The sequence below is a fragment of the Hypomesus nipponensis genome, chromosome 20 (assembly GCF_054491055.1).
Source record: "Hypomesus nipponensis isolate SF chromosome 20, ASM5449105v1, whole genome shotgun sequence".
Lineage (NCBI taxonomy): Eukaryota > Metazoa > Chordata > Actinopteri > Osmeriformes > Osmeridae > Hypomesus > Hypomesus nipponensis.
This window is the reverse complement of record NC_140380.1, coordinates 5,116,620-5,142,602: the sequence shown is the minus strand read 5'-3', so window position 1 is coordinate 5,142,602 and position 25,983 is coordinate 5,116,620. Positions and strand designations below refer to the sequence as shown.

Below are 25,983 nucleotides of genomic sequence, written 5' to 3'. Positions count from 1 at the left end.
ATACAAATACATTTGATTTGATTTGATTTTCTAGAGTGGTCCACAGAAGGAGCTCATAGGAAGAATGTTACTATCCTTTCCCCCCCCATTTGTTGTTGGTCACTATGCAGGTCAGTGTGTTAGTGGTCGGTGTAACCTACTGTAATATTATTAAGTGTAACCTTCGGTACTATAAATACATGTAATCATCGATACTATATAAAAAAAATGCAACCTACAGTACTATTATATCATGTAACCTACAGTCCTAGAATTAAATGCAACTTATAGTTATGTTATGAAATGTAACCTACAGTATTTGCTCCTTGTTCTCTGGGAAATGGCTGTGACAAATCCCATCTTTAGTGCAACAAGAGTTAGTCTACCATTTTGTAGCTTTGTTGGCCCTCATGACATATTTGAGTCTCTTTGACAGTAGCGCTATGTGTAAAGCTGGGTAATGCTGTTTAATTACACCTCCAACAAGGAAACCAGTCATGATGAGTAGATGTAGCTCCCCTAATGATCTGGTCTAAGTGATGTTGAGATCACAATATAATGCTGTCCAAGCCGAAACAAGCAATTACAGGATGTTTGCACGCTCATGGTAGCCATTCCTATTCCCGATTTTATTTCAGGTTGGTTTTCGGCACCTCTCCCTTAGGTTCAAGCCCTAACCCGTATCGAATAGGTCACAAATGCAGTCTAGCTAAATTAGCATCGCTACATAAGTAATTGGATATTGTCATTCATAGATTAAGGCATGAATAAATAAAATAATAAATAATACAAATAAATAATAATAATGTAGTTACTAAACCAAACTAAATGCTGCACTGGTATCCTGTATTACCCACGGCTAATTCTTTGATCTGAAAGCAGTCTGAGGTATTGAATTAGCTGAAGTCATGCTCCCCAAAATTTTGCAAGACAGGAAGCTATTCTAAATATTTCAAGAGATGTATACTTTGAAAACAAATCATACTATACAACTGATTTTTTAGGCCAGTGCCGTTGTATTTACCAAGTGAGTTGATGTGCAATAGTTTGTGAAAAGGTGGAAATATGATTATTATTCAAATATTTTTTTTGGGGGGGGGGATTTTGAATGGAAATTCCAACCAAGCCACCATAACTCTGGATGAAGGTGTCATAAAGAACATGAAAACAGACAATGTTAATATTTTCCTAGATATGGAAATAGAAAGGAAGAGCCAGTACATGGATTTGTGTTCATGGTCGACTTGCCCACATGAACAATGCATAAGGTTAAGCGAAAACGGAAAACTGGATTTATACTGTTCTAGTCTGTTAAACCTTGAGGGTTTCGGTTGGTTGAGGGACAGTTCTATGGGCGTATGTGAAGCCCTCTGTGACATGCTTGCGTGTAAAAAGGGCTTTACAAATACATTTGATTTGATTTAAAGACAGTCATTTGCATAGCAGAAGGATTGCACGGTAGACGTAGCGCATGTGCGTGCGCGAAGCCATTCTCCTCCTCCTCACCAGCACAACAGCCCAAGACACCCTTCACATGTATTTGCCACAGCCATTCAAATATTTGATTGCAGGCACAAAGAGGAAGAAACACCATTTGCCACACAGTGCAAGATAGCTTTTGTTCAATTCCCTCATACTGTGTGTCATTCAAATGCGTTTTTTTTTATTTTGTCGTGTAATTATCAGATGCCTCTCACATGCATTTAACAAAGCCGTTTCTTCCTGTCTTAAAAAGGAATATTTCCCGATACTCTCCCACAAAGTGGGTGCCGTAGAATCTTGGGTTATGAACAAACCACCCCCTTTGTGATAGTCGACATGACTTTGCCGATAAGAACTTCAATTTCAACATGATTGAATATTGAGGGCCCTAATTGTTTGGGAGTTTCTTAGTGTTGATGAACCAACTAATGCTTCCTGTGAAGTATGTTTTGGACTTGAGTTTGAAAAACACAACCGGTAAGTCATCTCAAAGTATACATTCCAGCTGCTTTAAAGTCCACAAAATAGATACGTTTGGGTGTACCAAGAAATCTTCTTTTGTCCTCGCTGGACTCGCTACATTGCAGCTCAACACAGCGCCACACTCAGGCATAAAATAGCCATGCCTCTACAAAACACGTCTATCGCGATGCTATTTGAAAGGACGCATGGTGTGTTTGGCCCCAAGGATAGGTCTGTATTGCTCCATTATGATTAAGCATTCAGGGTAGAGGTTGGTTGGTCCCTCCCCCTCTCTCTCTCTCTCTGTCTCTCTCTCTCTCTCTCTCTCTCTCTCTCTCTCTCTCTCTCTCTCTCTCTCACCCCCGCCCATCCAGCCTCTCTCTTGTCTTCCCTCCCTCTCGCTCTCCATTTTGATCTCAGACAGGGCAGAGTGTTGTGTGCCGTGTCTGTCGTGGGATGAAACAGCTGTCCTGTTTGTTTCCAAAGCCCTAACGTTGTCCCTCCTAGGCAGTGCTTGGTGGGCAGCACCAAATGCATTGAGTGCTGGGCCTCTTCACTCTGGGTGAGAGATGACACTCGGCTCCCTAGCTTGATTTGGTCCGTCCAAGCGTGCTCCAGTACCGTTTAGGACGTTCTACAGTGCCTTGGCTTTGCATCGAATGGGTTTCAAGAAGCGGCTCTGCCAGGACTCGGAATTCCGACTAACTTCTGGTTCATTCTTTCATAACTGCAGAAAAGGAAGGGAGTGATGTATTGATTCCAGATTTGCGCGTGCGTCACTCCATTCCATCCAGTAGCATTGTCAACCCCATAACCGGAGCTAATCGGGTTCCGCTTCTCTGGAAGTAGCGGTAAAGAGATAGGTAGTGGGGCCCAAGTTGATTTACATAATAAGCCCTTGTAGTGTGGGAAAGACATGCCAAGAAAGGTACCTTTCATTCAGGGACTCATCTCTGAGTGCTCAGGGAAGGTGGTCCTTCTGGGAAAAATGCCCAGATGCTCTGCTCGGGAACGTATTTCCGTCTTCACGAGTTCAGCGGCAGGCCACTCCCAGTCTTGTCAACACTATGATTATCGTTAGCTAACCCTAACCGGGATTTGGGGAGATTGTGTGTTTCCGTGGAACCGTGGGGTTTGAGTTGACCAGGGTGTCACTGGTCAAGGGTCACCGTAAGTCAGATCGCATCACTGTTTGCGTCCAGTGCTTCCCATCACGGGACGTAAGAGCGGTTATTAAGAGTTGTCAACGTTTGCATGATGGATGCCTTTGACATATGGTATGTCGTGTTCGGTACCCCACCTCTTTTGGAGTACTGGATTAGCATGGTCTCTGGAAAATCACAAAACAACAGAGTACTCCCGCCCCCCCCCCCCCCCCCCCGTTCACAGGAACAGATAGCTACACTAAACCTCACATCTGGTCCCTTGCGATCTCATGGTCGGAAATCTTAATAGTGAACTTGTTGTATTATCTGCCGGCTCAGTTAATCAGGCAGCAAAGAATATAATAGGGGATTGGGCTGTTTGGATGACGCCCTCATTTACAACAGCCCGTTCAGATCATCATCTTAGGCCGCGGAAACCGCAAAGAGGTTCGACGAGCCTATTTATAGTGCGACGTCCAATTAATATGTTATCAAGCCCAAGATGTAATATTCATTAAGAGACGCTCGCATCTACCAAGGGTACAACAATGCCCAGGCATCGCTCCTTCATGTCTTCCTCAAGGTTTCCCCCCCCGACGAGGCAGTGATGCCGAGTTTTGCTGGTGTTCAGACGAACCCCCCTTTGGGTCTAGTGTTTCTCAGTGTTCTTTTCCACAGCATACGGTGCCCGTGACCAGGGGGAGGAGGAAGGACTCCTGAGGGAGTCCGGTAGCCCGGTAGGCAGGCAGGCAGGCAGGGGAGAGAGGCTGGAAAGAGGAGGAGATGCAAGCGGGCGGCGCGCTCGTGTGATCCGCCCGCCACGCCACGATTTACATATGTGAATCGGAGAGAGGGGGAGCAGGTGGGGGGGGAGGGGGCCCGATTTGAAAAGAAACCCTCGAAAAACAGAGCAGAACAGAGATTGAGACGCGAGAGAGAGAGAGAGTAGGAGAGGAGAAAGAGAACAGGAGAACGGGAGGTAGGAGGGCGTGGGGGGGGGGGGGGAGCAGCGTAGATACAGGGCGCGCGATGACTAATGCAGACGGCGTCAAAGCCTCGGTTGAGGCGTGTGCTGTTACATGTCCTGGTGGCCTGTTCTGCCCGCCCGCCTGCCTGCCTTCCTGTGCTGGCTGGTTGGGCTGAGTTGCCTGCCGCCGATGCTGCATTAGCTCTGCATATTTCATGCGCTGCATTACTATTTCATACGTTGCCTTTTATGCTCTCACCCCTCCACTTATTCTGTCTCTTCTCATGTTCTTGCCACTGACTTCAACCCAGATGACTGCAATTCCCATCTTTCGAGCGACCCAGACTGCCTCTCCATTGTCAACAGGGCCCACCCCCCCCCCCCTCCCCAACAGACTTTTTTTTTCTTGTTGCCAAGTCGGTGGCTTTGTCATTCTGACGTCTTTTTCCCTCTTCCCGCTCCTGTGTGGCTTCGCCGGCCATCACTCTCCTTATTTTCCACTCAAATGTCTGTCAAGTTGCATCACGCCTCGTCTTGATGGCGACATGATGCACTAGATTGCAAGTGCATAAACACAAACGCAACTGTCCCAATGATATATCAGTCGCCGGCCCGCTGTCAACAAACGGAGGCTTCAGACGGCAGCAGACGGGGCGAGCCACAGTGTGCCATGTGTCCAATCGCACGGGAGATTCCTGGAGCTCCAATTGGCTGCCGTCCGATGTGTGAGGGGCCTTGTCCCCTCCACAGCTTTTATCAAGATCGTGTAAATACGATGCCCTATCTCGACGGCCGTCTCCGTGTCATCTCTCCCGCCCCCCCGCCCCCCTCCTCTTGCTCTGTCCGTCTTTAGCGCCCCCCTCTCCTCCATCCTCTCTCGGAATGGGTGCCCTGCACAGGGTGTTACGACGGCGAGTCTTGCGCCAGGCGTTCTCTTGCCATGAACGAGTCGCCTTGCTTTGTCCCGCTTTGTCGCCTTGCTTTGATTAGACCTCTTCCAACATCCTGCGTGAGAGGAATAGTCCTCGCTAGCTTACTGTTGCCGGGCGAGCTAATCTTTAGGGTGGCAGCTACTGCAACCGTATAAAAGGATACACACCGGAACACAGCAATACCTACGGTGACGCGGAGTGTATCTAAGCTCCGGAAATACCTTCCCGGTAGCCATAGGCAACTGGGCATTTTTTTTTCTCTCTCTCTCTCAATATGTTTGCTGTGCGTCTTTATCTATTCACCATCTCTCCCTTCCCCATCCCCCCTTTTTTTCCCTACTCCTGTCGCTCTGCGCGGTTGTGGCACGGCTGCTCTCCTTTGCTGAGGGAAGCGGTCGAGATGAGGGTAGGTGGGGAGGGAGAGCTGAGCAGAATACTGAAGCGCCTTTTCGCAGTGCGCACAAGGTACAGAGGGGGGAAAATTCACCTGCAACCGTACGGCAACGCGAGGAAAGACGAGGAAACGGGCGAGCGAGGCGCGGAGACGCCTGCGGACAGTGAGGGAAAGCGAGGCTTCGAGTTGAAAACGAGAGAGAGAGAGAGAGAGAGGAGAGGCGAGGGAACCGTCTCTGGTCCCAACGGCTTTATTAGCGTAAACAACAGGTCTGGTCTGGGTCTTTTTTGGCGCAACGGCGGTTTCCGTCATGGGTCTCGGTCGCTTTCTTTGTCCAGCTGTTCGAATCGGACAGTTGCACACTGAACATTATGAAGGCCAAGCGCAAGAAGCCCTGGACAGGCGGTGCTGAGATGGCAGAACGGGGCTCAGACAAGGGGGCGTGATGAAAATGTCAAACACACTCACACACACGTCGAACAGATCGGTTGTCCAAAAAAGAAAAAAAAAAAGAAAAAAAAGATTCTTATTATTGCATCTACAACCGATCCTCGGGGAGCAGCCACGCATCAGCGTATCCGCGTATCCACGCCCAGAATGTGTCCGGAGTCGTCGATTTCCGATCCCGACCGCAGACGAGCCAGTCGACGATTTCCCCCCCCCAAAAGAAAAATCTCCTGTAATTCACTCTGGAAGGTTTCCATCGCAGCTGACGTTGAGATACTGACAGGCTCGACTCATTAAGCCGAGCTGTCAGTCAGGTTCTCTGCCTGACTCGCGTCTCAGTGATTCAGACACGCCTCGTTCGCGCGCACGATGCGCCGTTTCATCGAACGGCGAGTTTCTTTTTTTGAACAACGGATGTTCATTCGCGGATGGGTGCCATGTCTAAGCTTGTGAGGAGCTTTACCTAACTCAGTGCTCATGTGCAGCCTTCAACAGTTGGAACCCTCTTTGAGGGTTTAGGTTGGTGGAGGTGCAGTTCCTTGGGCGGATGTGAAGCTCTCTGGGATATTGCTGGTAAAAAGGGCCATGCAAATACAATGTCTTTATTTTTGGGAATGTTTTGAATGGTTAACCTTCTTGCATGTCTACATACCTGATCTTTCTACAGTAGCAGCATAGGTTCTATGATGTGTATGCAGGTATTTCTTTGTCAAATTTAGTCATTGACTGAAACTGCATTGTCCTGCTTCGAAAGCATAAAAGAGCCAGGTCGACAGCAATTTCCCGAGACTGCATGGCTTTTACCTCTGAGACCAGTAAAGTTTCCTCCAATTTTGCTTGCAAAGATACAAAACCAACATTTCCCAATTTTGTTTGGCAGTACATCACAAAATATTTTAATTTATCTTCTTTTATTTAAACCTCCTTTGAGCCAAATAAATATATGGCAGAATCATGCTCAGTCAACAGTATTGCCTCCTGTGTGAATCCACTTTAGTTTTTCAATGGAGAGGAGCAGGAAAGGGAACTTATCAATGCATGGCAGCACCTTGGAGAGAGGCTAATCTCTCGTAGACAGACCCCACGGTCCACAGATCCAAGACCCTCTGTATGGTACAGTATGTCTCTCACTCTCTATCTCTATCTCCCCTTCTATCCCTCTGTCTCTCTCTTTCTCTCCCTCTCCCTCTCCCTCTCTCTCTCTCTCTCTTTCTCTCCCTCTCCCTCTCCCTCTCTCTCTCTCTCTCTCTCTCTCTCTCTCTCTCTCTCTCTCTCTCTCTCTCTCTCTCTCTCTCTCTCTCTCTCTCTCTCTCTCTCTCTCTCTCTCTCTCTCTCACTTTCTATCTCCCCTTCTATCCCTCTGTCTCTCTCTTTCTCTCCCTCTCCCTCTCCCTCTCCCTCTCTCTCTCTCTCTCTCTCTCTCTCTCTCTCCCTCTCTCTGTCTTCCCGTATACTTTCTCGTTTTCTCTCTTTCCGTCTCTCCTCTCTCCCTTTCATCTCCCCTTTGTTTCCTCTCTATCCCTGTATACATACAGATATACAATACACACACTTATTTGCCTTGTATATTTGATGTATGCAGCAACGTTTACTACTGTGACCTGCAAACAGGTAGCCTGGCTGCCAGCCCAACTTCTCCCCGCCCACAAAAAAATTTGGTCGGGAAGTTGGGTCTGGAGGGTCTCGTATTGGGAAACAACTACAGAAAACCAGAATCTGGGCGTACCAATGAGATTGCCAGGGCGGGCTTTATACGATGATGGACAGATGATCAACAGTAACGTAATCACCCACGTCACAAAAGAGCGCTTAAGTTGAATTCGTTTTGAACAAACAACATATTACGTTGCTCTGATTGGTTGTAGGTCTATCCAATTGAGCGAAGAGGCATTTGTTTTCCAGGCTCGCTTGAAACACGCCCCGTAGTCAAAGCCCAACGGAGTGTTCTCAGACTCATATCCTGACGAGAATTATGAGTATGACAACGTCAGGCTAGCAAACAGGCACAGTGTCCCTTAAGGAACGATGGGAAGGAGGTGTTCTTGAGACTCCCCTGAGCTCTGGTCTCTGTGGCGTTAGATGCCTGTGTCCACCCGCAGCATGATGGACACACAGAGCTGGAAGATGGATGGTGCTGTTTGAAAATGGGAATGGATTTCGATCATGCAGCCGCTCAAAAAGTAATCAGCGTAGGGAAAATCACCATTTCATTTCTTTTTGACAAAGAGATGCAGGACAGGGCCCCATATTGTACATGGTATTTTTATTCAGTTACTGTCTCTCGGGTGTGTTCCTCCCAGCGCTGTGAAGCCATTCTTTCAAGAGTTTGGGGGTCAAATTGTCACGGGAACCAGCCGTGCGTACTGTATCAGCTCCTTTCTTTACGCATGGGGCCGGCGTCACCCTTACTGCTCTCTCTCTCTGGTCAGCCATTTCTGCTGCTCGTCGTCCAACTTCTGGTGCCTCCCCAAAGGGTCCGTGAGTGACCGTGGACAGGGAGACCAGGGGGCGGTGCGGGGGATGGAAGCTCAGGGTTCTGGGTTGGGGGGGGGAAGCTGTTGGTGAAAGCCCCCGCATAGTGACTCCATCCACACGAGGGCGGAGGCTCCTCCCACCGTGCCCTCCGTCCCCTCACACCCGGGCCGATCGTCGGACCCCGCCGCGGGCTGCACGCCGCGGGGGTGGCTTGTGGCCTACATTCACATGCTCCAGATTCAGACCCGCGCCGTGGTCAGGGCTTTCTAAAGGAGCCCGAGAGGGACTGACACAAAGATGGAGACAAAGAGAACAGAGACCAGGGTTTTTAACAGCAGTTTGACCTATTTTCATTGTATTTACCTGGCCTGAACCATCCCTTGTATTATTATTGTTTCTTACATAAATATTTTTTTCCACTATTTCCATGACCATTGGCAGAGAGGTAGAGTGTACTATTATAAACCAGGTCAACCCTTACCTTACTTTATGGTAAAAAATCATCAATAAAAGTCCTTATGGAAGCTACAGTACATAGTTATGTATACCTGTGGTAGCATAATATTTCTGAACTGTTCTTATAGGGAACAAGTTCATGTTTAGTCAGCAACTGACTTCCTCCTGGTTCATGTGTACAGGAATCTGTTCCCAATGCTGTGGGCATAGCTATCCGCCATTAAGCCTCTTGTTAGGTGACAGCAAACCAAGTTAACATGTTATATATAACATGCCGGGCTATTTGGCTATGTACTGTACTCTCATTGGTTAATAAAAATCAAAGCAACACAGTCTTGGATTCATATTTTGGGGTTTGCTTGGTTTGAAAACGTGTTTGACACCAGTGAGATCTCTGGGAGGTGCAGCTGGTATGATGAAGCGAGGGACACCAGTGACATTCTTCTGTTCGCTGTCGAGTCATAGCAGGGTGTTTTAGGCACTCATAAAGGATTATATCATACTTGAAAACTGTCAGTGTGCCTTTAAAGTCAGGTTTGAGACATATTGGACTTGAAAGCCAAAGCAAAGTTTTACCAATCTGTCTCCCTCCCCACCCAAAAAATACTCTAACAGAAGGACTTAACTTATTTTTCTCTCAGTTTTGTGTCGCATAATGCTGGCCTCAAAGCCTCATTGACAGGAGGTGGTTATTTTGTGGCTATAAATTTACTGAAGTACCCTGTCCAATGGCTTAAAAACACTTCTCTCTCGTTTTGCTCTCTTCTCTGACTCTATGATGAATCAATGAGTGGGAGCATGTGTGCTCTCTCCTCAGTCTCCTCACTGGGAATGTTTACTTCAGCACGAGCCATGCCCGGCCCTGGTAGCGTTTAATTAATGTCTGGGATTTGCAGTCAATTGCGAGTCGATGGCAGTAATTACATCCAGAAGTCCCGGTGAGCGGGTTTCACTGGCTGCCGCGGCGCTCCTCCAGTGTAATGGCCACGTTATCTGCCACAGACCTCGTGGCCCAGTCGCTGCTCACCCAAATCACGGCTCATGCCCTTTGGAAGACATTAGCAATGTACCCAGGGCTTTTTTTCCCTCACACATTGGCTTCGTGGAGGCAGTCATACGCCTTTTGTTATTTTTTTTATTCGATTATTTTTTTTTTTACTTTTACATTTCAATGCATGCTCTGAAAGCCTCTAAACCCACACCGCCTCACCTAAAGAGATTCAAACCAAATCCAATTTCATTTTTGTATTCCAGGTTTTAACGCGTGGTGTCACAAGTACTTTACAGAAGGCCACAGATATCGATATCAAAGAGCCCCCACGTTAAAACCAAAAGAAAGATCAAGGGAAAAAGAGAAGTTAGGTGAACAAAAATGTTGTGTCTGTATTCGGACTGTAGAGGTTGTGGGGTGGCAATAGGTAAAGGAAAACACTTATTAATCCGATTATTTGAGTTAATCCTAGTGGTACAGGAAATAACTATTGTATGTCGTACAAACATTTGTAAGCTTTGCACCACATGGCTGTATATAATGTAATTTCATGTGCGTGCCATGTAGTTTTGTTTTTTCGTTTTGCATCTAATTCAGTTTTGTATTTAATTAGAAAGCCTGGAGCATCTAATCAAGTTAATTAAATTAAAGGACGGGGAGGCAGCTGTCTTTGTGATAAAGGGTCCTCGTGATTGTTGTGGTGTGTGGAAATGTTGGATGTGGCACATGAAGTATGAAGTCGTACAGCTGGAAGACTCGTTTTAAACCATGTTGCACAGTCGAGAGGACTATTCTGAAGCCTTGCTGTTTCTCTGTACACATTTGTATCCATTACGGAAATTCAGACTTGTTGTACCGTTTTGAGACCTGTCACAAATGCTCCTTTAATGTTCCTTGCCACTTCATTAGTTCGCAACAATAATATTCATTATTATTTATGAATACGATGAACTCGAGGTGGATTTCCATGCCCCAGCAATCAAGGAATCCCTTTCATCCCAGGTGCGTGGGTATAACCTGATCATCTGGAAAACCTGCTGGAAAAATATGATGTAAGGAAGCCCTGTCCTTCCAATTTAGCCCAGAGAGAATCTCCACAGTGAAGCTCTTTAGGAGTCCCCCTGCACCAAGACTCGTAATAAACTATGCATGGTCATGAATTAAAAAGGAACGCAAATATTTCAACTTTCAGTGAGCAGAATCGGTGCTCGATGACTCGCCACCACAAAGCACAAACAGAAAAAAATAATTGTACGCTTCCTGGTTGCTCGTTAGGCTCTTTGAGGTCTGACCTTTCCATCCTCCCCGCGAACCTCTCTCCCACCCCCCCACCCCCCCCCCCCCCCCCAGACTGCACCAATCAACAGATCAGACGACGCCCAGACCCGCTAAGGCCTCACATGGCTGGATAATTAAACCGCAGCAAAGCAGCCCACCTGGAACATATTTCTCATTTGCACCTTTTCCTTCTTTTTTCCCACCCTCTGCATATTCTTTACCCACCCATAATGCTGACTCACCAGTAGTCTGGGACGATGCTGCCGGCTCGAAACACGCGTCTCTGCCCTCCCACAGGGTATGGAGCATGCACCGATAGGAGCTGCCAGCTCATTTCTGTCTGTGGAGAAGCTAGCAACGTGAGTGACTGACACATCAGCGCCCACATTGCAAACGGTCACCTGTAGACTTATTGAAAAGATTCCTCCGTCAGTTCTGTGGTGGGACTCGTTCAGGCGGTGTATGCGCCTTTCGGATAGGACAGAACGGTGTGCCTGGCTGGCTGGCCGGCAAGTAGACATATTTGTTCTTGGTCGACTCGAAAATGTGAGTTTCTGCGTGGCTCAGGGGCTGCAGATCTTGGGCGGGAGCAGCTGTGGTCGGATTGTGTTATCAGTGGTGTTCAGGCACATTGGAACCACTACATATTCTCCAGTTATGTCAAAGTCGGTCGTTTGGGGAAAGAATGATGGGAACATAAAAAAAAAAGATGTAACAGGATATTGAGAGAGGCAGAGAGAAAAGTAGAGCGAGACAGAGACAGAAAGACTGAGAAAGAGGGAGATTTTTAATAAATAAATGATTCAATAAATGTAATACATTTTTTATTTGATAAATGTTTTCTGGAATATATTGGGGAAATCAAATGAATTATTCGGGAATTTTGGACCAACTGTATTTTTCATGTCATAAGCAGGACAGATGAAAAAAAAATCCATCCCAGTACACCGAAAATAAGAATATATTATAATAAAGCAATTTATCCTTTGAATCTTATAATCCATCAGGATACTTATGGAAGTGTGTCTGTGGTAAATTCATTTAGTGATTCCTCCCTTAGTTACGGCCTCAATATTCCTTGGAGCTTTGTAAGCCAATTGGTTTGTCCGATTCTGTATATATGACGTGTACCAGTAGTTGTTGCACGAGTTTAGATGGCCAAGTTCTGTTTGGCTGTTCAGAGACGATCCCGTTGCCAGATATGATATCACTGAGTGTTTCGATGTCGTCGATGAGTTTAGTCTGCTCTGAAAACACCACTTCTCTTTTCTTTTTGGGGGGGTTATTGTAACCTTCGTCATGGCCAACCCGGCACATCTCCTTGTGAAAAGCCAGACACAAAGGATTCTCTTCATTGCAAATCAAATCAAGTCGTATTCGTAGAGCCCTTTTGTCCAAGCAATGTCACAGAGGGGCTTCACATACGCCCACAGAATCGCACCTAAACCAGCCTAAACACTGCCACCTGGGTTAGGGCTTGGGTCAGGGCTTTGCCCGACACCAGCATGGTGTTTGTAAGGCCACTCCTCATTGGAGGGGTCCGTATGGACCTGCGTGGGTGGAGAAAGACGGCTGCCGGTGGGAGTCGGCTCGAACCTGTCGGTGCTGCGTCCACACGTTCATATCTGCACCTCCTAATTGTAGCCAGCAGTTAGGACCAGATTAGACAGAGTGTGACTCAAAATGGCAAGGCGTAGGCGAGGGGGGGGGGGGGGGGGAGTGAGAAATAAACAAGCTCATTGCAGAACTCCTGGAAACCCCTGCGGTGAGGCCTTCAAGGAAGCCGGTTTCATCCGACGGTAGTATTGTGACAGCAGGTAGCTGTGAGGCGTCTGGAAAGGCTGTAGGATTTGAACGAGGTAGAACAAATAAAAATCGATCTGATAAAACGATGCCCTCACACCCCCGGCCTCTATTCCACAGTATACAGAACAGATGGCATCTGCCAACAATGCTAACACATAGAGAGAGACGCCTATTTTGAACTTTGTGTTCTAAATCTTTTCCAAACGGTGTTAAATGTCATGGTTGGAGTAGTTACAGAAGGGTAGATGCAAGTATTGGAAAGCCACATCAACCATAGTGTAATTGTGGAGACGGGAGATGGTTTTGTAGAGATAATAAACTCAGAAATGCCATTTTGACCCAATCTAAACAGGTAAGGCAGGTATAGTATATAGTAAATATATATTCACTGCTCACTAGATCGTGTCTGGCCTCCTGTTACAGCATCCTACTCCCTCTCAAATGCACCACCCTTAGTGGACTGTTAGTCGCGATAATTAAAAACGGACAGACAAACACACAGACAACCAACTACGTTTGTCCTGCAGCAGCCAAATGTATTTCTGTCAGACCCTCTGCAGTGCATGGGGGGGCGAGGGAGGGGTGTGTGTGTGTGTGTGGGGGGGGGGGGGGGCGTGTGTAGAGGAGGGGGGGGGGGGGGGGGGGCGACACACTTAATGGATGCAGTGGAGCCAGAATCACCACATCAGCTGAAAGAGATGCGCACTTTTCAGCAGCTCCACGGCTCTTTTGTGGAATTGGGATGCCGAAAGTGTTCCTCTGTAGCAGCTGTCAAAAACCGGTCACGTACGGAAACGTGCACCCTCCCCACACACGTGCGCGCAGACAAACGACACACGCGCGCGCGAGCAGGAAGATACTTGCCACGCAGCCTAACACGGCGGAAAAAACCTCGCCGTCGCGCTCAAGCGCACCGCAGTCCCAGCATGCGCCGGTTACCTTCGGTTCGGACCTTTCGGGCGGTCTCGCCGCATCGCTGCCTCGCTCATGATTACCGCTGCAGTGAGGGGTCTTGGGTCAGGCTGGTCTCCCCCCCCCCCCACCCCAGCTCCACCTTCTACTCCTCCACTGGTATTTTCCCCCTCCTCTTCGCTCCCTCTGCCTCTCATCCTATTCTGGGCCGCCTCATCAACTCAGGCTCCTGCTCCGTCGCGCTTCCAGGAAGAGGGCCTCTTCTCGGCCACTTGCTCGTGGATCATTAACATCTCTGGCAGCAATCAGAGCAGCTTCAGCTCAACTCGTTTGGTCTCCACTCCAAAGTGGGAGATCGTGTTAATTGTTCTCCTGCTTTGGCATTGAGTAATGAACGCCCAGCACGTATGGCAGGTTTAATATTTTCCCGACAGATTGTTCCGTCGCGTTGTTCCTTACACATAAGCGGAGGGCGTACCAAACGTGTAGGATTTGTGCGCCGTGGCAGTAACGAGAAATACAACGTCTGACGTGAACGTGTGCTGGTTGTAGCTAACACTGAGGCGTCGCGCGTTTATCAGCCAGGCATGTCTGCTATCTAAACTGGGTCACCCCACAACTGGAAGCGATAGCCGTGTAAAGCTAAGTGCTGGCTTTGCGTCATAATATGTGTTCCAAAAGCCCACCCTTTTCACTGTTATCAAATGCACAGCAGTTCCAGCTTGTAATGACGGCAGCCATCTCTATACTCCATCAGATCTGGAGTCTTCTACTCACACGATCCGACGAGAAAGATATTTGATATCACTCTATGCCCCTGCCTTGCTTTGTACTGCAGGGCCATAGAATGTTATCTCCACTTAAAGGAACGTTCACTGTTGATAACTTCTGAATTGGTAATGTGAGCCTATAGCGAAGCACAAAATAGTTCTCATAAAATTGATCGGCGGTGCTTAAAGACACTGTAAAGACCTTTCTAAATGAGCTCCCAGTAGAACGATCCAGAACCATCCGTAGGATAGAATATTCTTCGGCTGAGAGATTGAGAGTGTTTGGATTTCTTTGTACATTTTTACCTCTGTGGGATGTGAGCTTTTGATACCAAACGTGAACAGATCATAATATGTGTGTGTGTTTCTGCAAGTGTGTGTGTGTGGGAGTGGGGAAGCATACTGTCTGTGCACAGCTGCTAGTGAGAGACTGTGCGCCCTTACCCATTACCAAAGTAACGCGATAAGCAACCTGATCGATACTTTGCCTATTAAATCCCCCCTGAACTCAGAAAGGCAGAACTCCATCAATGAATTGTCTCATTTTGCTGAGGCAACCATGCAGAAACACTGATGCCTTTTAATGATATACGTTTTTGATTTATTAGCAACTCGGTTGTCAAACGAAAGATCCTTTTTCTACCCGTCAAAATCTTGGCATGTTCCCCCGTGTCCACAATTAATGACTCTCTCAGAGGCTATGCGGTGTACTGGAGCTTGAGGACTTCACGCAAAGCCCGCGCGTCAGTAGCTGTACCGCACCTCTGTTTCCCCTTAAAGCTCCAGTCAGTCACCGAGCTAGATGTCGAACCTCGAAGACCCTTTCATTTCCTCCCGGGGGTGACATCACACAGCGGTGGCCCCGGGGGGGTCAGTCCCCCCATCAATATTAAAGGAAGGGGTCGAGGGGTCATCCCCCGCTACACACACAAACACACACACACACACAGAGACTGTCGACAGCCACTCCTCTCATCTTCTCCCTCCTGCTCTTCCCCTCGGTCATCTTTGATCCTACCACGAACCCGTGATCCGAACCTCGGATGAGCTCTTTGGAAGTGTTCGCGCGCCGCTGGCTCTCGCGCCGGATCGAGGAGGAAAACCGAGAGAGAGATTGCGCGTCGCACCCTGAATCTGAACGACTTGGCCCAAGTTATATTTCGAAAAGATGGCGAGGCCTCTTCACGGTGTGCGGGAACGGCTTATAGAATCAAGAAGGGATATTTCCCCGGGGTCACACGCTACAAAGTGCCGCATTAAACGTCTTCAGGTAGACGCCTGATTGCTGTTATTCATTTGCTTCCTCGGTGTGACATTTTGATTCTCATTCATATTGCGGCTCACAGAGTCTTGTCTTGGCGGGCGATGTGCTCAGTGCCGACCCCGGAGCATGGCTTTGTGGCGTCCTCGTGTTGATGGCTCTTTGCCACCCCTAGGATTGTCACTGGGGGTCTTATGTAACACTTTGGCCTTGCGACATGTGACATCTGAGAATGAGCTACAGGCGCTCTCAACCTACCGGCGACCTGGTTAGCAGGTTTTCTGATCCGCCCATGTTCTCCTCTTCCCCCGCCACCCAGCTGTCCTCTCTAGCACCCTCCGCTCTTTGCATTTGCCACCCCGCTACCTTGCTACCTGATAATCCCACCATCCCACCTCTGTCTCTGTGTCTCTCTCTGTCTTTCTCTCTCTCTCTCTCTCTCTCTCTCTCTCTCTCTCTCTCTCTCTCTCTCTCTCTCTCTCTCTCTCCCTCCCTTTGTCTCTCTCCCTCTGTCTCTCTCCCTCTCTCTCTCTCTCTCTCTCTCTCTCCCTTGCACCCTCCGCTCTTTGCATTTGCCACCCGGCTACCTGCTAATCACACCTCTCTGTCTCTGTCTCTCTCTCTATCTCTCTCTTTCTCTCTCTCTCTCTCTCTCTCTCTCTCTCTCTCTCTCTCTCTCTCTCTCTCTCTCTCTCTCGCTCTCCTTCCCTCCCTCTCTCGCTCTCCTTCCTTCCTCTCTCTCTCTCTCTCTCTCTCTCTCTCTCTCTCTCTCTCTCTCCCCCACCCCCCCGCGTTTCCCTGACACTCAGAAATGGCCTCTGCAGGCAGCTGGCGATATCTCGGTTACCTCTGCTTCCACTGGCTCTGGGGGTGGTGTTGATGGTGGTGGTGGTGGTGATGGTGGTGATGGTGATGGTGGCGGTGGTGATGGTGGCGGTGGTGATGGTGGTGATGGTGATGGTGGTGGTGGTGGTGATGATGGTGGTGATGGTGGTGGTGGTGATGGTGGCGGTGATGGTGGTGGTGGTGGTGATGGTGATGGTGGTGGTGATGATGGTGGTGATGGTGGTGATGGTGGTGGTGATGGTGGTGGTGGTGATGGTGGTGGTGGTGGTGGTGGTGGTGATGGTGGTGGTGATGGTGATGATGGTGGCATGGGCCTGGCCCAGTCTAGAGAGCCTGGTGTGTGTGTGTGTGTGTGTGTGGAAGTGACAGCCTCTTGGTAAGAAGAATCGCATGTTCCCGAGGGTGTCATCTCCATATCCCACTCAATGAGCCTGCAGGTAGATAGAAGCAGGTAGATCCGAGATGGTGTTCCATGTGTCCGTGCAAACTCAGAATGATGAATGAATCGACTGTTAATTGAGTCAGTTCCTTTTGGGGGGGGGGGGGGGGGGTTGTTTCAAAATGTGAAAGCCATTATACAGATGACAGACGCTTCATACATCCGTCACATTTCACTTGATTCAGGAGGTGTTCACGACGTGACGCAAATCTCCCATTCATTGTTTATTTCGGCGAAAAGGTTGAGTTTTATTGCCTCCCCCCAATGGTTTGAGTGAGTCGTCAATTCAAGGTCAGAACTTTGTCATACGACCTGGAGAAGGGTTTTGAAATTGTCAACGATGACAAAGACGGCAAAGATGATCGCGATGAATAGACGTACTCGGAAATATGAAACTCTCTGAGTGACCCTGACTCTGATGCTGAGCACTAATACCCAGACAGATAGACTATGGAAACATCATTTGTGTTTGCTCTCCGACAGACAGACATCTCTTTGTCTCCACAAAAAAGCCCTGGCGGTATGTCACAAAAACAAGTTTGCGTTCTCCCTTTCTTTCCCTCGCGTTCCCCTCTCTCCCTCTCCGGTTCCCTCCTCCTCCTCGCCCTCCTCTTCCTAACGCATTTCGTTTCCTCTCCCCTCTCTCAGCTGGGACCACGTACATATTTGGGAAAGGAGGGGCCCTCATCACGTACACCTGGGCGCCCAACGACCGCCCCAGCACTAGGGCCGACCGGCTCGCGGTGGGGTTCAGCACCCAGCAGAAGGACGCCATTTTGGTTCGCGTGGAGAGCACCCACGGACTGGGAGACTACCTGCAGCTGCATATAGTAAGACAATCACCGGGTCTACCTCCATCCTTAACGCTGCCATGTTTATTATTAGTCGGGTAAGTGGGAACATGTCACGGGTCAATCAGCAAAGTTGGTGTCTGTTAGCTGGGGAGACGGGAAGTCGAATTCCCCGAGGCAATATCTTGATTGATCCACAAGAATGTGTGATTGACAGGGTAAAGCAGATGTCCGGGGAAGCACAGTGTGTGATAGGATTCGGATAGGTTTCGTTTATATCTGCGTCGTCGTCGGTACCGACTGTGCTTCCGAGCAGTGCTTGTCTGACTCACAGAGCTTGTGAGGAACTGACTGCATCCAAACGTTTTAATTGCATATCTGCTTCCGTGATCGAGTTATCAACACGGAGCACACATTAACATTTAGCGAGCGGCGACCTGTGGTTGAACAGTGGAGATTCTAAACCATTTCCTCTTGGGGGTGGGGGGTTGGGGGGCAAGCTGGGACCAGTCGGACTGTTAGAGGGGCCAGTTCCATTAAACATTATTGTTGTATTTTTCTTCACTGCATTGCAGACATTAACAGGCAAAAGACCATGTTTATGTTTATAATTATTCAGACTCAACATTTAGGGGGGCCACAAGGGGTCCAAACGTCTTGTTACAGGAGCACTGTCACACACACACATACACACACACAAGAACCGCCCATGAACATATCTGCCCGGTCTTCGATTGACTCCAAACAGCTCGGTGAAATAATGAGGAACGCCAGCTATCGCTCCCGGTGTATGCTAAGCAAGAGAGACTTGTCTGTGCGTCTTGCCTTCCAAGAGGACAGCGAGTGACTCTCCAGGGCAGAGTCTGCAGCACTACATCACAGGCTAGAGGCTCGTTGAACTCTGGCTCATGACGAGCCGTTACATTCCAGGAAGTAGAAGAAGAAGAAGAAAAAAACTGTGTGGCTAAATTGTTTCATCTCGGGGAATCATTCATTTGATTTGAGACATTGACTTTCATAGGCTAGGTTCGGCTCTCTCCCCCCTGCCTTTCAATGGTCTTTTATGAGCCCCTCTCTGAGACAGTAGCCCTGTTTTACATATGCTGAACATTTCAATGGAGTCATATGAATGTAGCAGATGGAACACAAATACCTTAAGTAGGTGGGTACTTCCGAAGGTATGCCGAGTTTCGGTTGAATGGCCTGCAGGAGATTACGACAGCCTTTTCATTTCCCTTTTCCTAAACACCGTGCCAGACAAAAACCCTCGCGTTTGATTGGCCTACGAAGCCATTATCCGTATTGGCTCTTTGAAGAGGTAGAAGTAACAACCACAGCAACAACAACAGCAACAACAACAGCAACTATCTAATCCCATCGGTCATGAACGCGAGTGCGGGGGTGGGGGGGGGGCGGAGGGAGGGAAAGTAATGGAAGGAGGGAAGGAGTGAAAGGAGGCCGGCTTTTTCCACTCCATCACCATGTTCAGCTGAGCTGCGGGGGCTGAGGGAGATATCCCGTTCTCGGAGAGCCAGACGGCGGGACGACGGCGGCAGGGGCATACTCTGAATGGAGGACTTCCAGCCATGTCTCCCTCTTCCTCCCTACTCCGACCTTGCTGCAGACAGTTTGGGCACGCCAAGGGCACGTTTTACCCTTCTCAGGCCATTAGCCAGCGAGCCAGAGTGTGTGTGTGTGTGTGTGTGTGTGTGTGGGCATATGCCCCTGTGGTTTATATCCAGAGGGCCAGACTGTAAGAACTGAAGAATGGCTGTCTGTGTGTACCTGTGCCTGTGTGTATGTGTGTGTGTACTTGGCTGTGTGTGTGTGCCTGTGTGTGTGTGTGTGTGTTTACCTGTGTGTGTGCCTGTGTGTACCTGTGTGTGTGTGTGCCTGTGTGAGGATGAGCACCATTGGTGGTGTCTGGCCGTCTGAGAGGGGCGCCCTGTTCCGCGTGCGAGAGGTGTATCGATTGCTCCCAGCGCGGGGCGGGTGATTAATTTGCTGACACGGAGTGGGCCGTGGTTAGTCACAGAGCAAAGTGTTGCCACCTGGTTACTCCCACCCCCCGAGCTTGGCTTTTCCACTCTCTCCGGGATGAAGAAAGAGTCACTCTGGGATGAAGTTGCTTTCTGGGTTCGCTGGCCTTTCCTGTCGGGATGAACATGATGGATTAGAGGGCGCCTGATGTCCGTTTGGTGCGTGATGAGAACACGCCGCTGAAGGCGGCTTTGAGGGAGGGGGGGGGAGGGGGGGACCGGGGGACCGGGCCCTGGCTCTACTTCCTGTGGCAGAGCTCCCAGCCCAACTCGCTTCTCCAGGAGACAAAAGCCGCGCGTGGAAGCTGGAAGGGATGAGGATTTCAGCCCTCCCGAGAGTCCAAAAAGTGGAAGACCGTCCCAAAAATCCGGTGATATGATCCTTTCCAGGACAGACAAAAAGGGGGGGGCTCCGCGGATGAGAGACGAGGACTGGAAGCCGTCCTGGAGTCATTAGCTGAACCCTCCCATCTGTTCCATTAATACTCACATCAAATCTGCTACGCCACCCAGCTGTGGCATATTATGCCGCTTAGTTAGCATCCAGCGCTAAAGACGTGCTCGTTGGTGGTGCGCGCGCACGACGGGTAATGCGCGCAGCTTCCAGGTATGACAGGGTACGCGGCATTTCTGTCTCCAGCAGCTGCCAATAATTGCCCGCCGACGTCAACAGGCACCAGACCCGCGGGAGCTAACTAACGACACAAAGGGAGACTTTCCGGTAGTTTCTTTGTGTCCGTTCCGTGTTCCTGTTTTGCTTCTCTGTCCTCGGGGCCCCCTGCCAGCCGTCCCCTCCGCCCGCCCGCCCGCCCCCTCTCCGCGGGACGTTCCTGCAAAGCCGGAAATGTCCTGACTCACCTGTCCCAATCACAGCCCTGAACGGGGTAGAGAGAGAGCCCCTTAAAGAACACGGTTTGTTTTTCAAGGTGATGACACAAATCTACTGGTGGATACCGCTCCACACCGACGCTCTGCCGCGCCATGCCCTCTCACACGCCTCCCAGCAGGCGCTCAACCGGTTTGCGTGTTCAGCTGGGTACCGTCTGTGTTTAACGAGAGTCACTGAGAATCGGAAATGTCTGTCCTTTTTTCTTTCCCCCCCCCCCCCCCCCCCCGAGTTTCTATTCGAATGGAAATCCCACGTTGATGCCGTGTATTGCTTTGGCACAGCAAGCAGAGGCCCTGTGTGTCTCCGTCTCGTCTTGCAATTCTGAAGGAAACTGAATTGCCACCTGCACGGAACGGTGGAAAGGCCCTTGTCATGTCCTTGCCCGCCCCGCCATTTTTTGTATTCAAAGTGAAAAGCACGGCTTGCTGTTCCATTCAGACGGTCGGATATTTGGTTTTGCTCGCCTCCCTCGGGAAAGAAACGCCTTAGGTGGAGGAGTCCACTTTGTTGTTGTTCTTTTTGGAATGTGGCTACCGGCGGTCCTTCTCTTAAGAACAACCTGTCCCTGCCAGCCCAGCTCAGCCTGACAAGCCCTGGGACTGGCAGTGAGCATGAAGTACCATCTCACTGCGGAGGTCTTCGCTTGGCAAAACAGCGAGCAATGATTCACACAGTTGTCGTCCAACTTATCGTCGGGTGACATTGGACACTAGTGAGATGCCGCGAATCACACAGGACTCTCCTCCCCCCCCCCCCCCCCTCGTAGGAAACGAGTAAACAGCAGGGGGTGACGCCTTGGGGTCCAGTCCCTGGGTGGGGAGGTGAGTTCCTTTGGCCTGGAACTGTTTCATCATGCGGGTAAGACAGGGCCTCACCCTGGGGACAAGGGAGGCTGGGTCTGTCTGAGGTCCGTAGCACTGTGTCGCTGCCTGATGAATACTTAATGGAGGGCCTCGGGGAAGGGAAGATGAAGCCCTGCGCGGGATTGGCTGCAGAGCCGCTTTGCACATGGGGGAACATGGAACATGGAATGTGAATAAAGTCAAAGGGACATTGGGACTGGACCTTGCGGAATACTGGCTCTCCCTGAGGCCTGGACTTCAGTTTCCCGAGGTACCAGAGTATAGATGGCGGATGGCGGTGGCGTCGCCTAGCGTAGCGACTGTTTTTTGACGCTCGAGGAAGCCGGATCTGTGAAGACGCACGTGAGGTGAGGGGGGGGGGGGGGGCAGTTGGAGGGAGACGGGGGGTCTCCGCGGGGAGGGTGCGTTGGCGTCGACGGCGGGGCACCCCCGGGGGGCATCTCACACGATGGCTTCTCAGCTTTTTACGAAGGGTTTATTGAGAGAAAACACAGGCCGGTAAATTCTATCTCCCCAACACCCTCACCACACAACACCCCCAGCCCCCCCTCCCCTCCAACCCCCCCCCCCCTCCCCAACACCTCCCTCACTCGGTAGACCAGAGTCATGTCAAGCTGCCGAGTGAAATCCAATTGTGCCCTACTGACTAGGGGATTAAGGATAACACTCTCCGTCTCGGAGAATTCCGGAAAGAAAAACCCTCAGTAGACCAGAGGCAGTTCCTTGGCCCCTTCTTTGACTGACCGGAGCATCCAACTCAAAGGCTGAACCAGGACCCGCATCCACTAAGACGGTCAACAAGCAGGCCATGCCAGTGTGGTTGAAAATCCGGATCTTCTCGTCGGTATGTGACACCCTGGAAGGAGGCTTGGCCGACCTCTCACTGGGTAAAACGTTGCTGCCGCTCCACCAAACTAAAACATTTAGTCGTGGCCGGGGCACACTGCATACAAATATTCCCGGTCAACGATCTCCACCCAGACACCGCAGGGGGTGGCTGTAGCCGCTGCGTTCAGCCGGAGCTAATTGGCGGGCGCGAGTGTGCCCGAGACGGAGGCGTGGGCGGGGCGTCACTCACCCCGGGACCCTGATTGGCTGTCGGGAAAACGTGTCATCTGGCTGCAGCGAACCGGACAAGCGATGAAGCGAACGTACGCTGTCCCGGGCTTGGCCTGAGGTTCACCGGGAGCAGGTGGGCACGGGGTAGAGGCCATAGTGCCTGGAAAGGCGTCCGACCCAAGTGGTGGGCGAGGTAGTGGAACTCAGCGTGAACAGCTGGCCTGCGACCGCGACAACCACCTCGGAGTGGGAGGCCGCTACCGGCCGCGCGTTCCTGGAGACGGGCTGTCTCTGAAAGCAGGTGAGCTGGAGGACAGAGGGGGGTCCAAGAGGACAGCGTGTTCTTCCCATCACCTTGTTTAACAGCCAAGGTGTGCATCCTTTTCGGTACGCCGTGTACGGCTGTGGGCCTCCCTCCCCCGTCCCTCTCTCCAACCACCACTCACGTGTACACGACAAAGATGGAACGTTCCGGATGGAGAGAAAAAACGCACGGCGCATGTTTTTTACGCCACAATGCCCATGGCGACTACTTCATCTTCCCTTCAGCTCTGTGAGTTACAACCATGATTGGTTGAGAGAGGCGGGGGGGGGGGGACGGACAAACCTTTTGTGTGAGGAATTCTGACTGGATGAGGACTGCACCTTGACCTCGAAGTGAACTGCCGTCCCAAGGGAAGCATGAGGACATGAGATTAATATTTAACCAAGGGGAACTCTGGACAGGAGAGAGGTGGGAGGGAATGGGGGGGGGGGTTGGTGGTACAGTAGATGTGGTTAGAGTGGCGGGGTCACTGAAAGGTTTCATAGAATGGTAGGGAAGAAGGCTACATGTTACAGCGAAGCCCTTTTTTATTCTCTGAGAAATGCAATACAGTTCACTAGACCGCCTACAGATTGCCTTCGAGAAGGTGGCAGATGCAACTCTTCGTGTATAGATCGGCTTACCAAACCAACAAAGTCTCTCCTGTGGAAGACTCTTTTTTTCCCCTGTTCCTGTCAGATGAGAATCAACAGTTTGAAAGTAATTAGCTTATCATGCATCCTTCCTGTTTGGGGCATGGGGTTATGGAAACGAGTAAACGAGCGTCTCCAAATGTTGTCCGTGACTCTGCGACGAGTTTCCCCGCAGGAAGCGCAGATAAATAGACTAACGGAAAAGGGAATCCGTAACATAAGACCAGAAATAAGAAATAAGACCACACAAAGGAGACCATTCAAGCTAATTGGACCTTACAACTGTGGCTCGCGGAGTGTTTGTGAGTGGGCGAGTGAATGGTTGTTTAAGCCTCAGGACATTGGCGGGTCAGTGTTTGAAGGTGTGAGTGAGTCAGCCGGCCCACACAGTCTTTAGGGGGGCTCACCTGCCAGCGCCACCCGCAGAGGGAGTCTCCCTCGGCCACATTCGCACGCGGACCTTGTCCTGCCATCGGAGAGACTTCAGCTCTGCTGGGTGGGTGAGAGAGATAGAGGGGGACAGAGAGGGGGGAGAGAGAGAGGGTGGAGAGAGAGAGAGACAGAGAGAGAGGGGGGTAGGGGTAGAAAGGGGGAAGGGGAGAGAGAGATGAACAGCGAGAGAGAGAGAGAGAGAGAGTGGGGGAAGGGGAGAGAGGGGGAGCGAGAGAGAGAGAGATGGGGGGGGGGAGAGGGGGAGAGAGAGATGGAGAGGGTGGAGAGAGAAAGAGACGAACAGCGAAAGAGGGAGAGAGGGGGGGGGGGGAGAGAGACAGTGGCCCTCCTACCACTGCCAGCCTGAGTTTGTCCATGGAAGTGTCTTTGAACAGACAGGGGGGGGGGGGGGGTCACTAGAGGTCAGAGCGCGAGAGGGGTGTCAGGGACTGCAGCAAATCTGTCAACAGTGATAGGTGTCAGGAACTGGAACAGTCTGCCGCTGAATGCACAAACAGCCCCAACATTTATTCCCCCCGCTGCGGGTGTCACTCAGGGTGTGTCTGTGGGGGTGTCGGCGTTGTACTGTCGCTGCCCGTCAACAAGCAACGAGGGTGTGCACTGACTCACCGGCTACTCTACACACACAGACACACACTCAACACACCCGGCCCCTTTTGAAGAGAATTGTCTTTTTTTGCGGGGTTGGGTTTATTTTGTCTTTCAAACTCCCCCACCAGCCCCACCCTTACCCACCCCTCTCTCTCTCTCTCTATCAGGACCAGGGAAAGATCGGCGTGATCTTCAACGTGGGCACGGACGACATCACGATCGACGAGCCCGCCGTCGCCGTCAACGACGGCAAGTACCACGTCGTGCGCTTCACGCGCAGCGGCGGCAACGCCACCCTCCACGTGGACAGCCAGCCTGTCATCGAGCGCTACCCGCCAGGTAAGAGGGGAGGGACGGGGACGGGGACGGGGGGGGGGGGGGTGACACTGAAAAGAAGGGAGGACTTCAGTATGTAAAGAGCAGGTGGAGAGAGAGAGAGAGAGAGAGAGAGAGAGAGAGAGAGAGAGGGAGAGAGGGAGGGAGGGAGGGAGGGAGGGAGGGAGGGAGGGAGGGAGGGAGGGAGGGAGGGAGGGAGGGAGGGAGGGAGGGAGGGAGGGAGGGAGGGAGGGAGGGAGGGAGGGAGGGAGGGAGGGAGGACTGGGCGAAGGCCAACAAGCCTGACTGAAACACAAAAGGCTGTGTAGGGGGGGGGGGGCGCGCTGTCCGTTCCAGCTCGGCACAGCCGACGCTAAACAAATGTCGTCGATTCGAGGACAGGCTCTTGGAAAGTGAATTCTCCTGGAACCCACGCCCGCTTGACGCCAACTTGTCCATTGTATTCTTTGTCCGTTTATTTACCGTTTGATGTACTGTGTGGATGTATTCCAAGAACGCTATGAAGTTGAGGACCTGGAGAACATGGAGAAAGGCAGGCTGAGGGCTTGCCGTTGAGGTTGGCTTCGGATTGGTCACAGTAATTGTTAAAGCCAAGTTGGCAAAGTGGAGGTGAGGGATGTTAATGATGTTGGGATCCTTGCCGACACCTCACGACAAGAAAGGACCCTTCAGTTGAATCGCAGTGTCTACTGTCTAGCTCCCCCCCCCCTGCATGCAAAATTAGATTTATGATGAAAGCACCGGCGATGTGGGCATGGGTGCTACATAAGAGGAGAGCCAGGATTTTGAGAAGTCTGTGTGCCAGGCTGACAGGATGGATGTCCCAAAAGCCATCACTGCAACACTGCTTTTGTGCTGTTCTTCAAATAGCTTTTTAGCACTCTGACAGCAGGTTCTATATGTACTGTGGGTGCGAGTTTGTAAATTCCCAGTGTGAACTATGGTCTCTACCACCTCAAACTG

The 25,983-nt window shown here is 50.5% G+C and overlaps 1 protein-coding gene across 6 annotated transcripts in view; it reads left to right on the top strand.

Annotated features, from left to right (window-relative positions):
* The window catches only part of LOC146245999 (neurexin-2-like), a 109,458-nt gene that overhangs the window by 73,732 nt on the left and 9,743 nt on the right, over positions 1-25,983 (top strand). For all 6 annotated transcript variants that reach the window (XM_084684357.1, XM_084684356.1, XM_084684358.1 and 3 more), the window contains 2 exons: positions 17,691-17,872; positions 24,852-25,023. In XM_084684357.1, the coding sequence (XP_084540483.1) occupies positions 17,691-17,872; positions 24,852-25,023 (354 nt within the window). The remainder of the gene's footprint in view (positions 1-17,690; positions 17,873-24,851; positions 25,024-25,983) is intronic.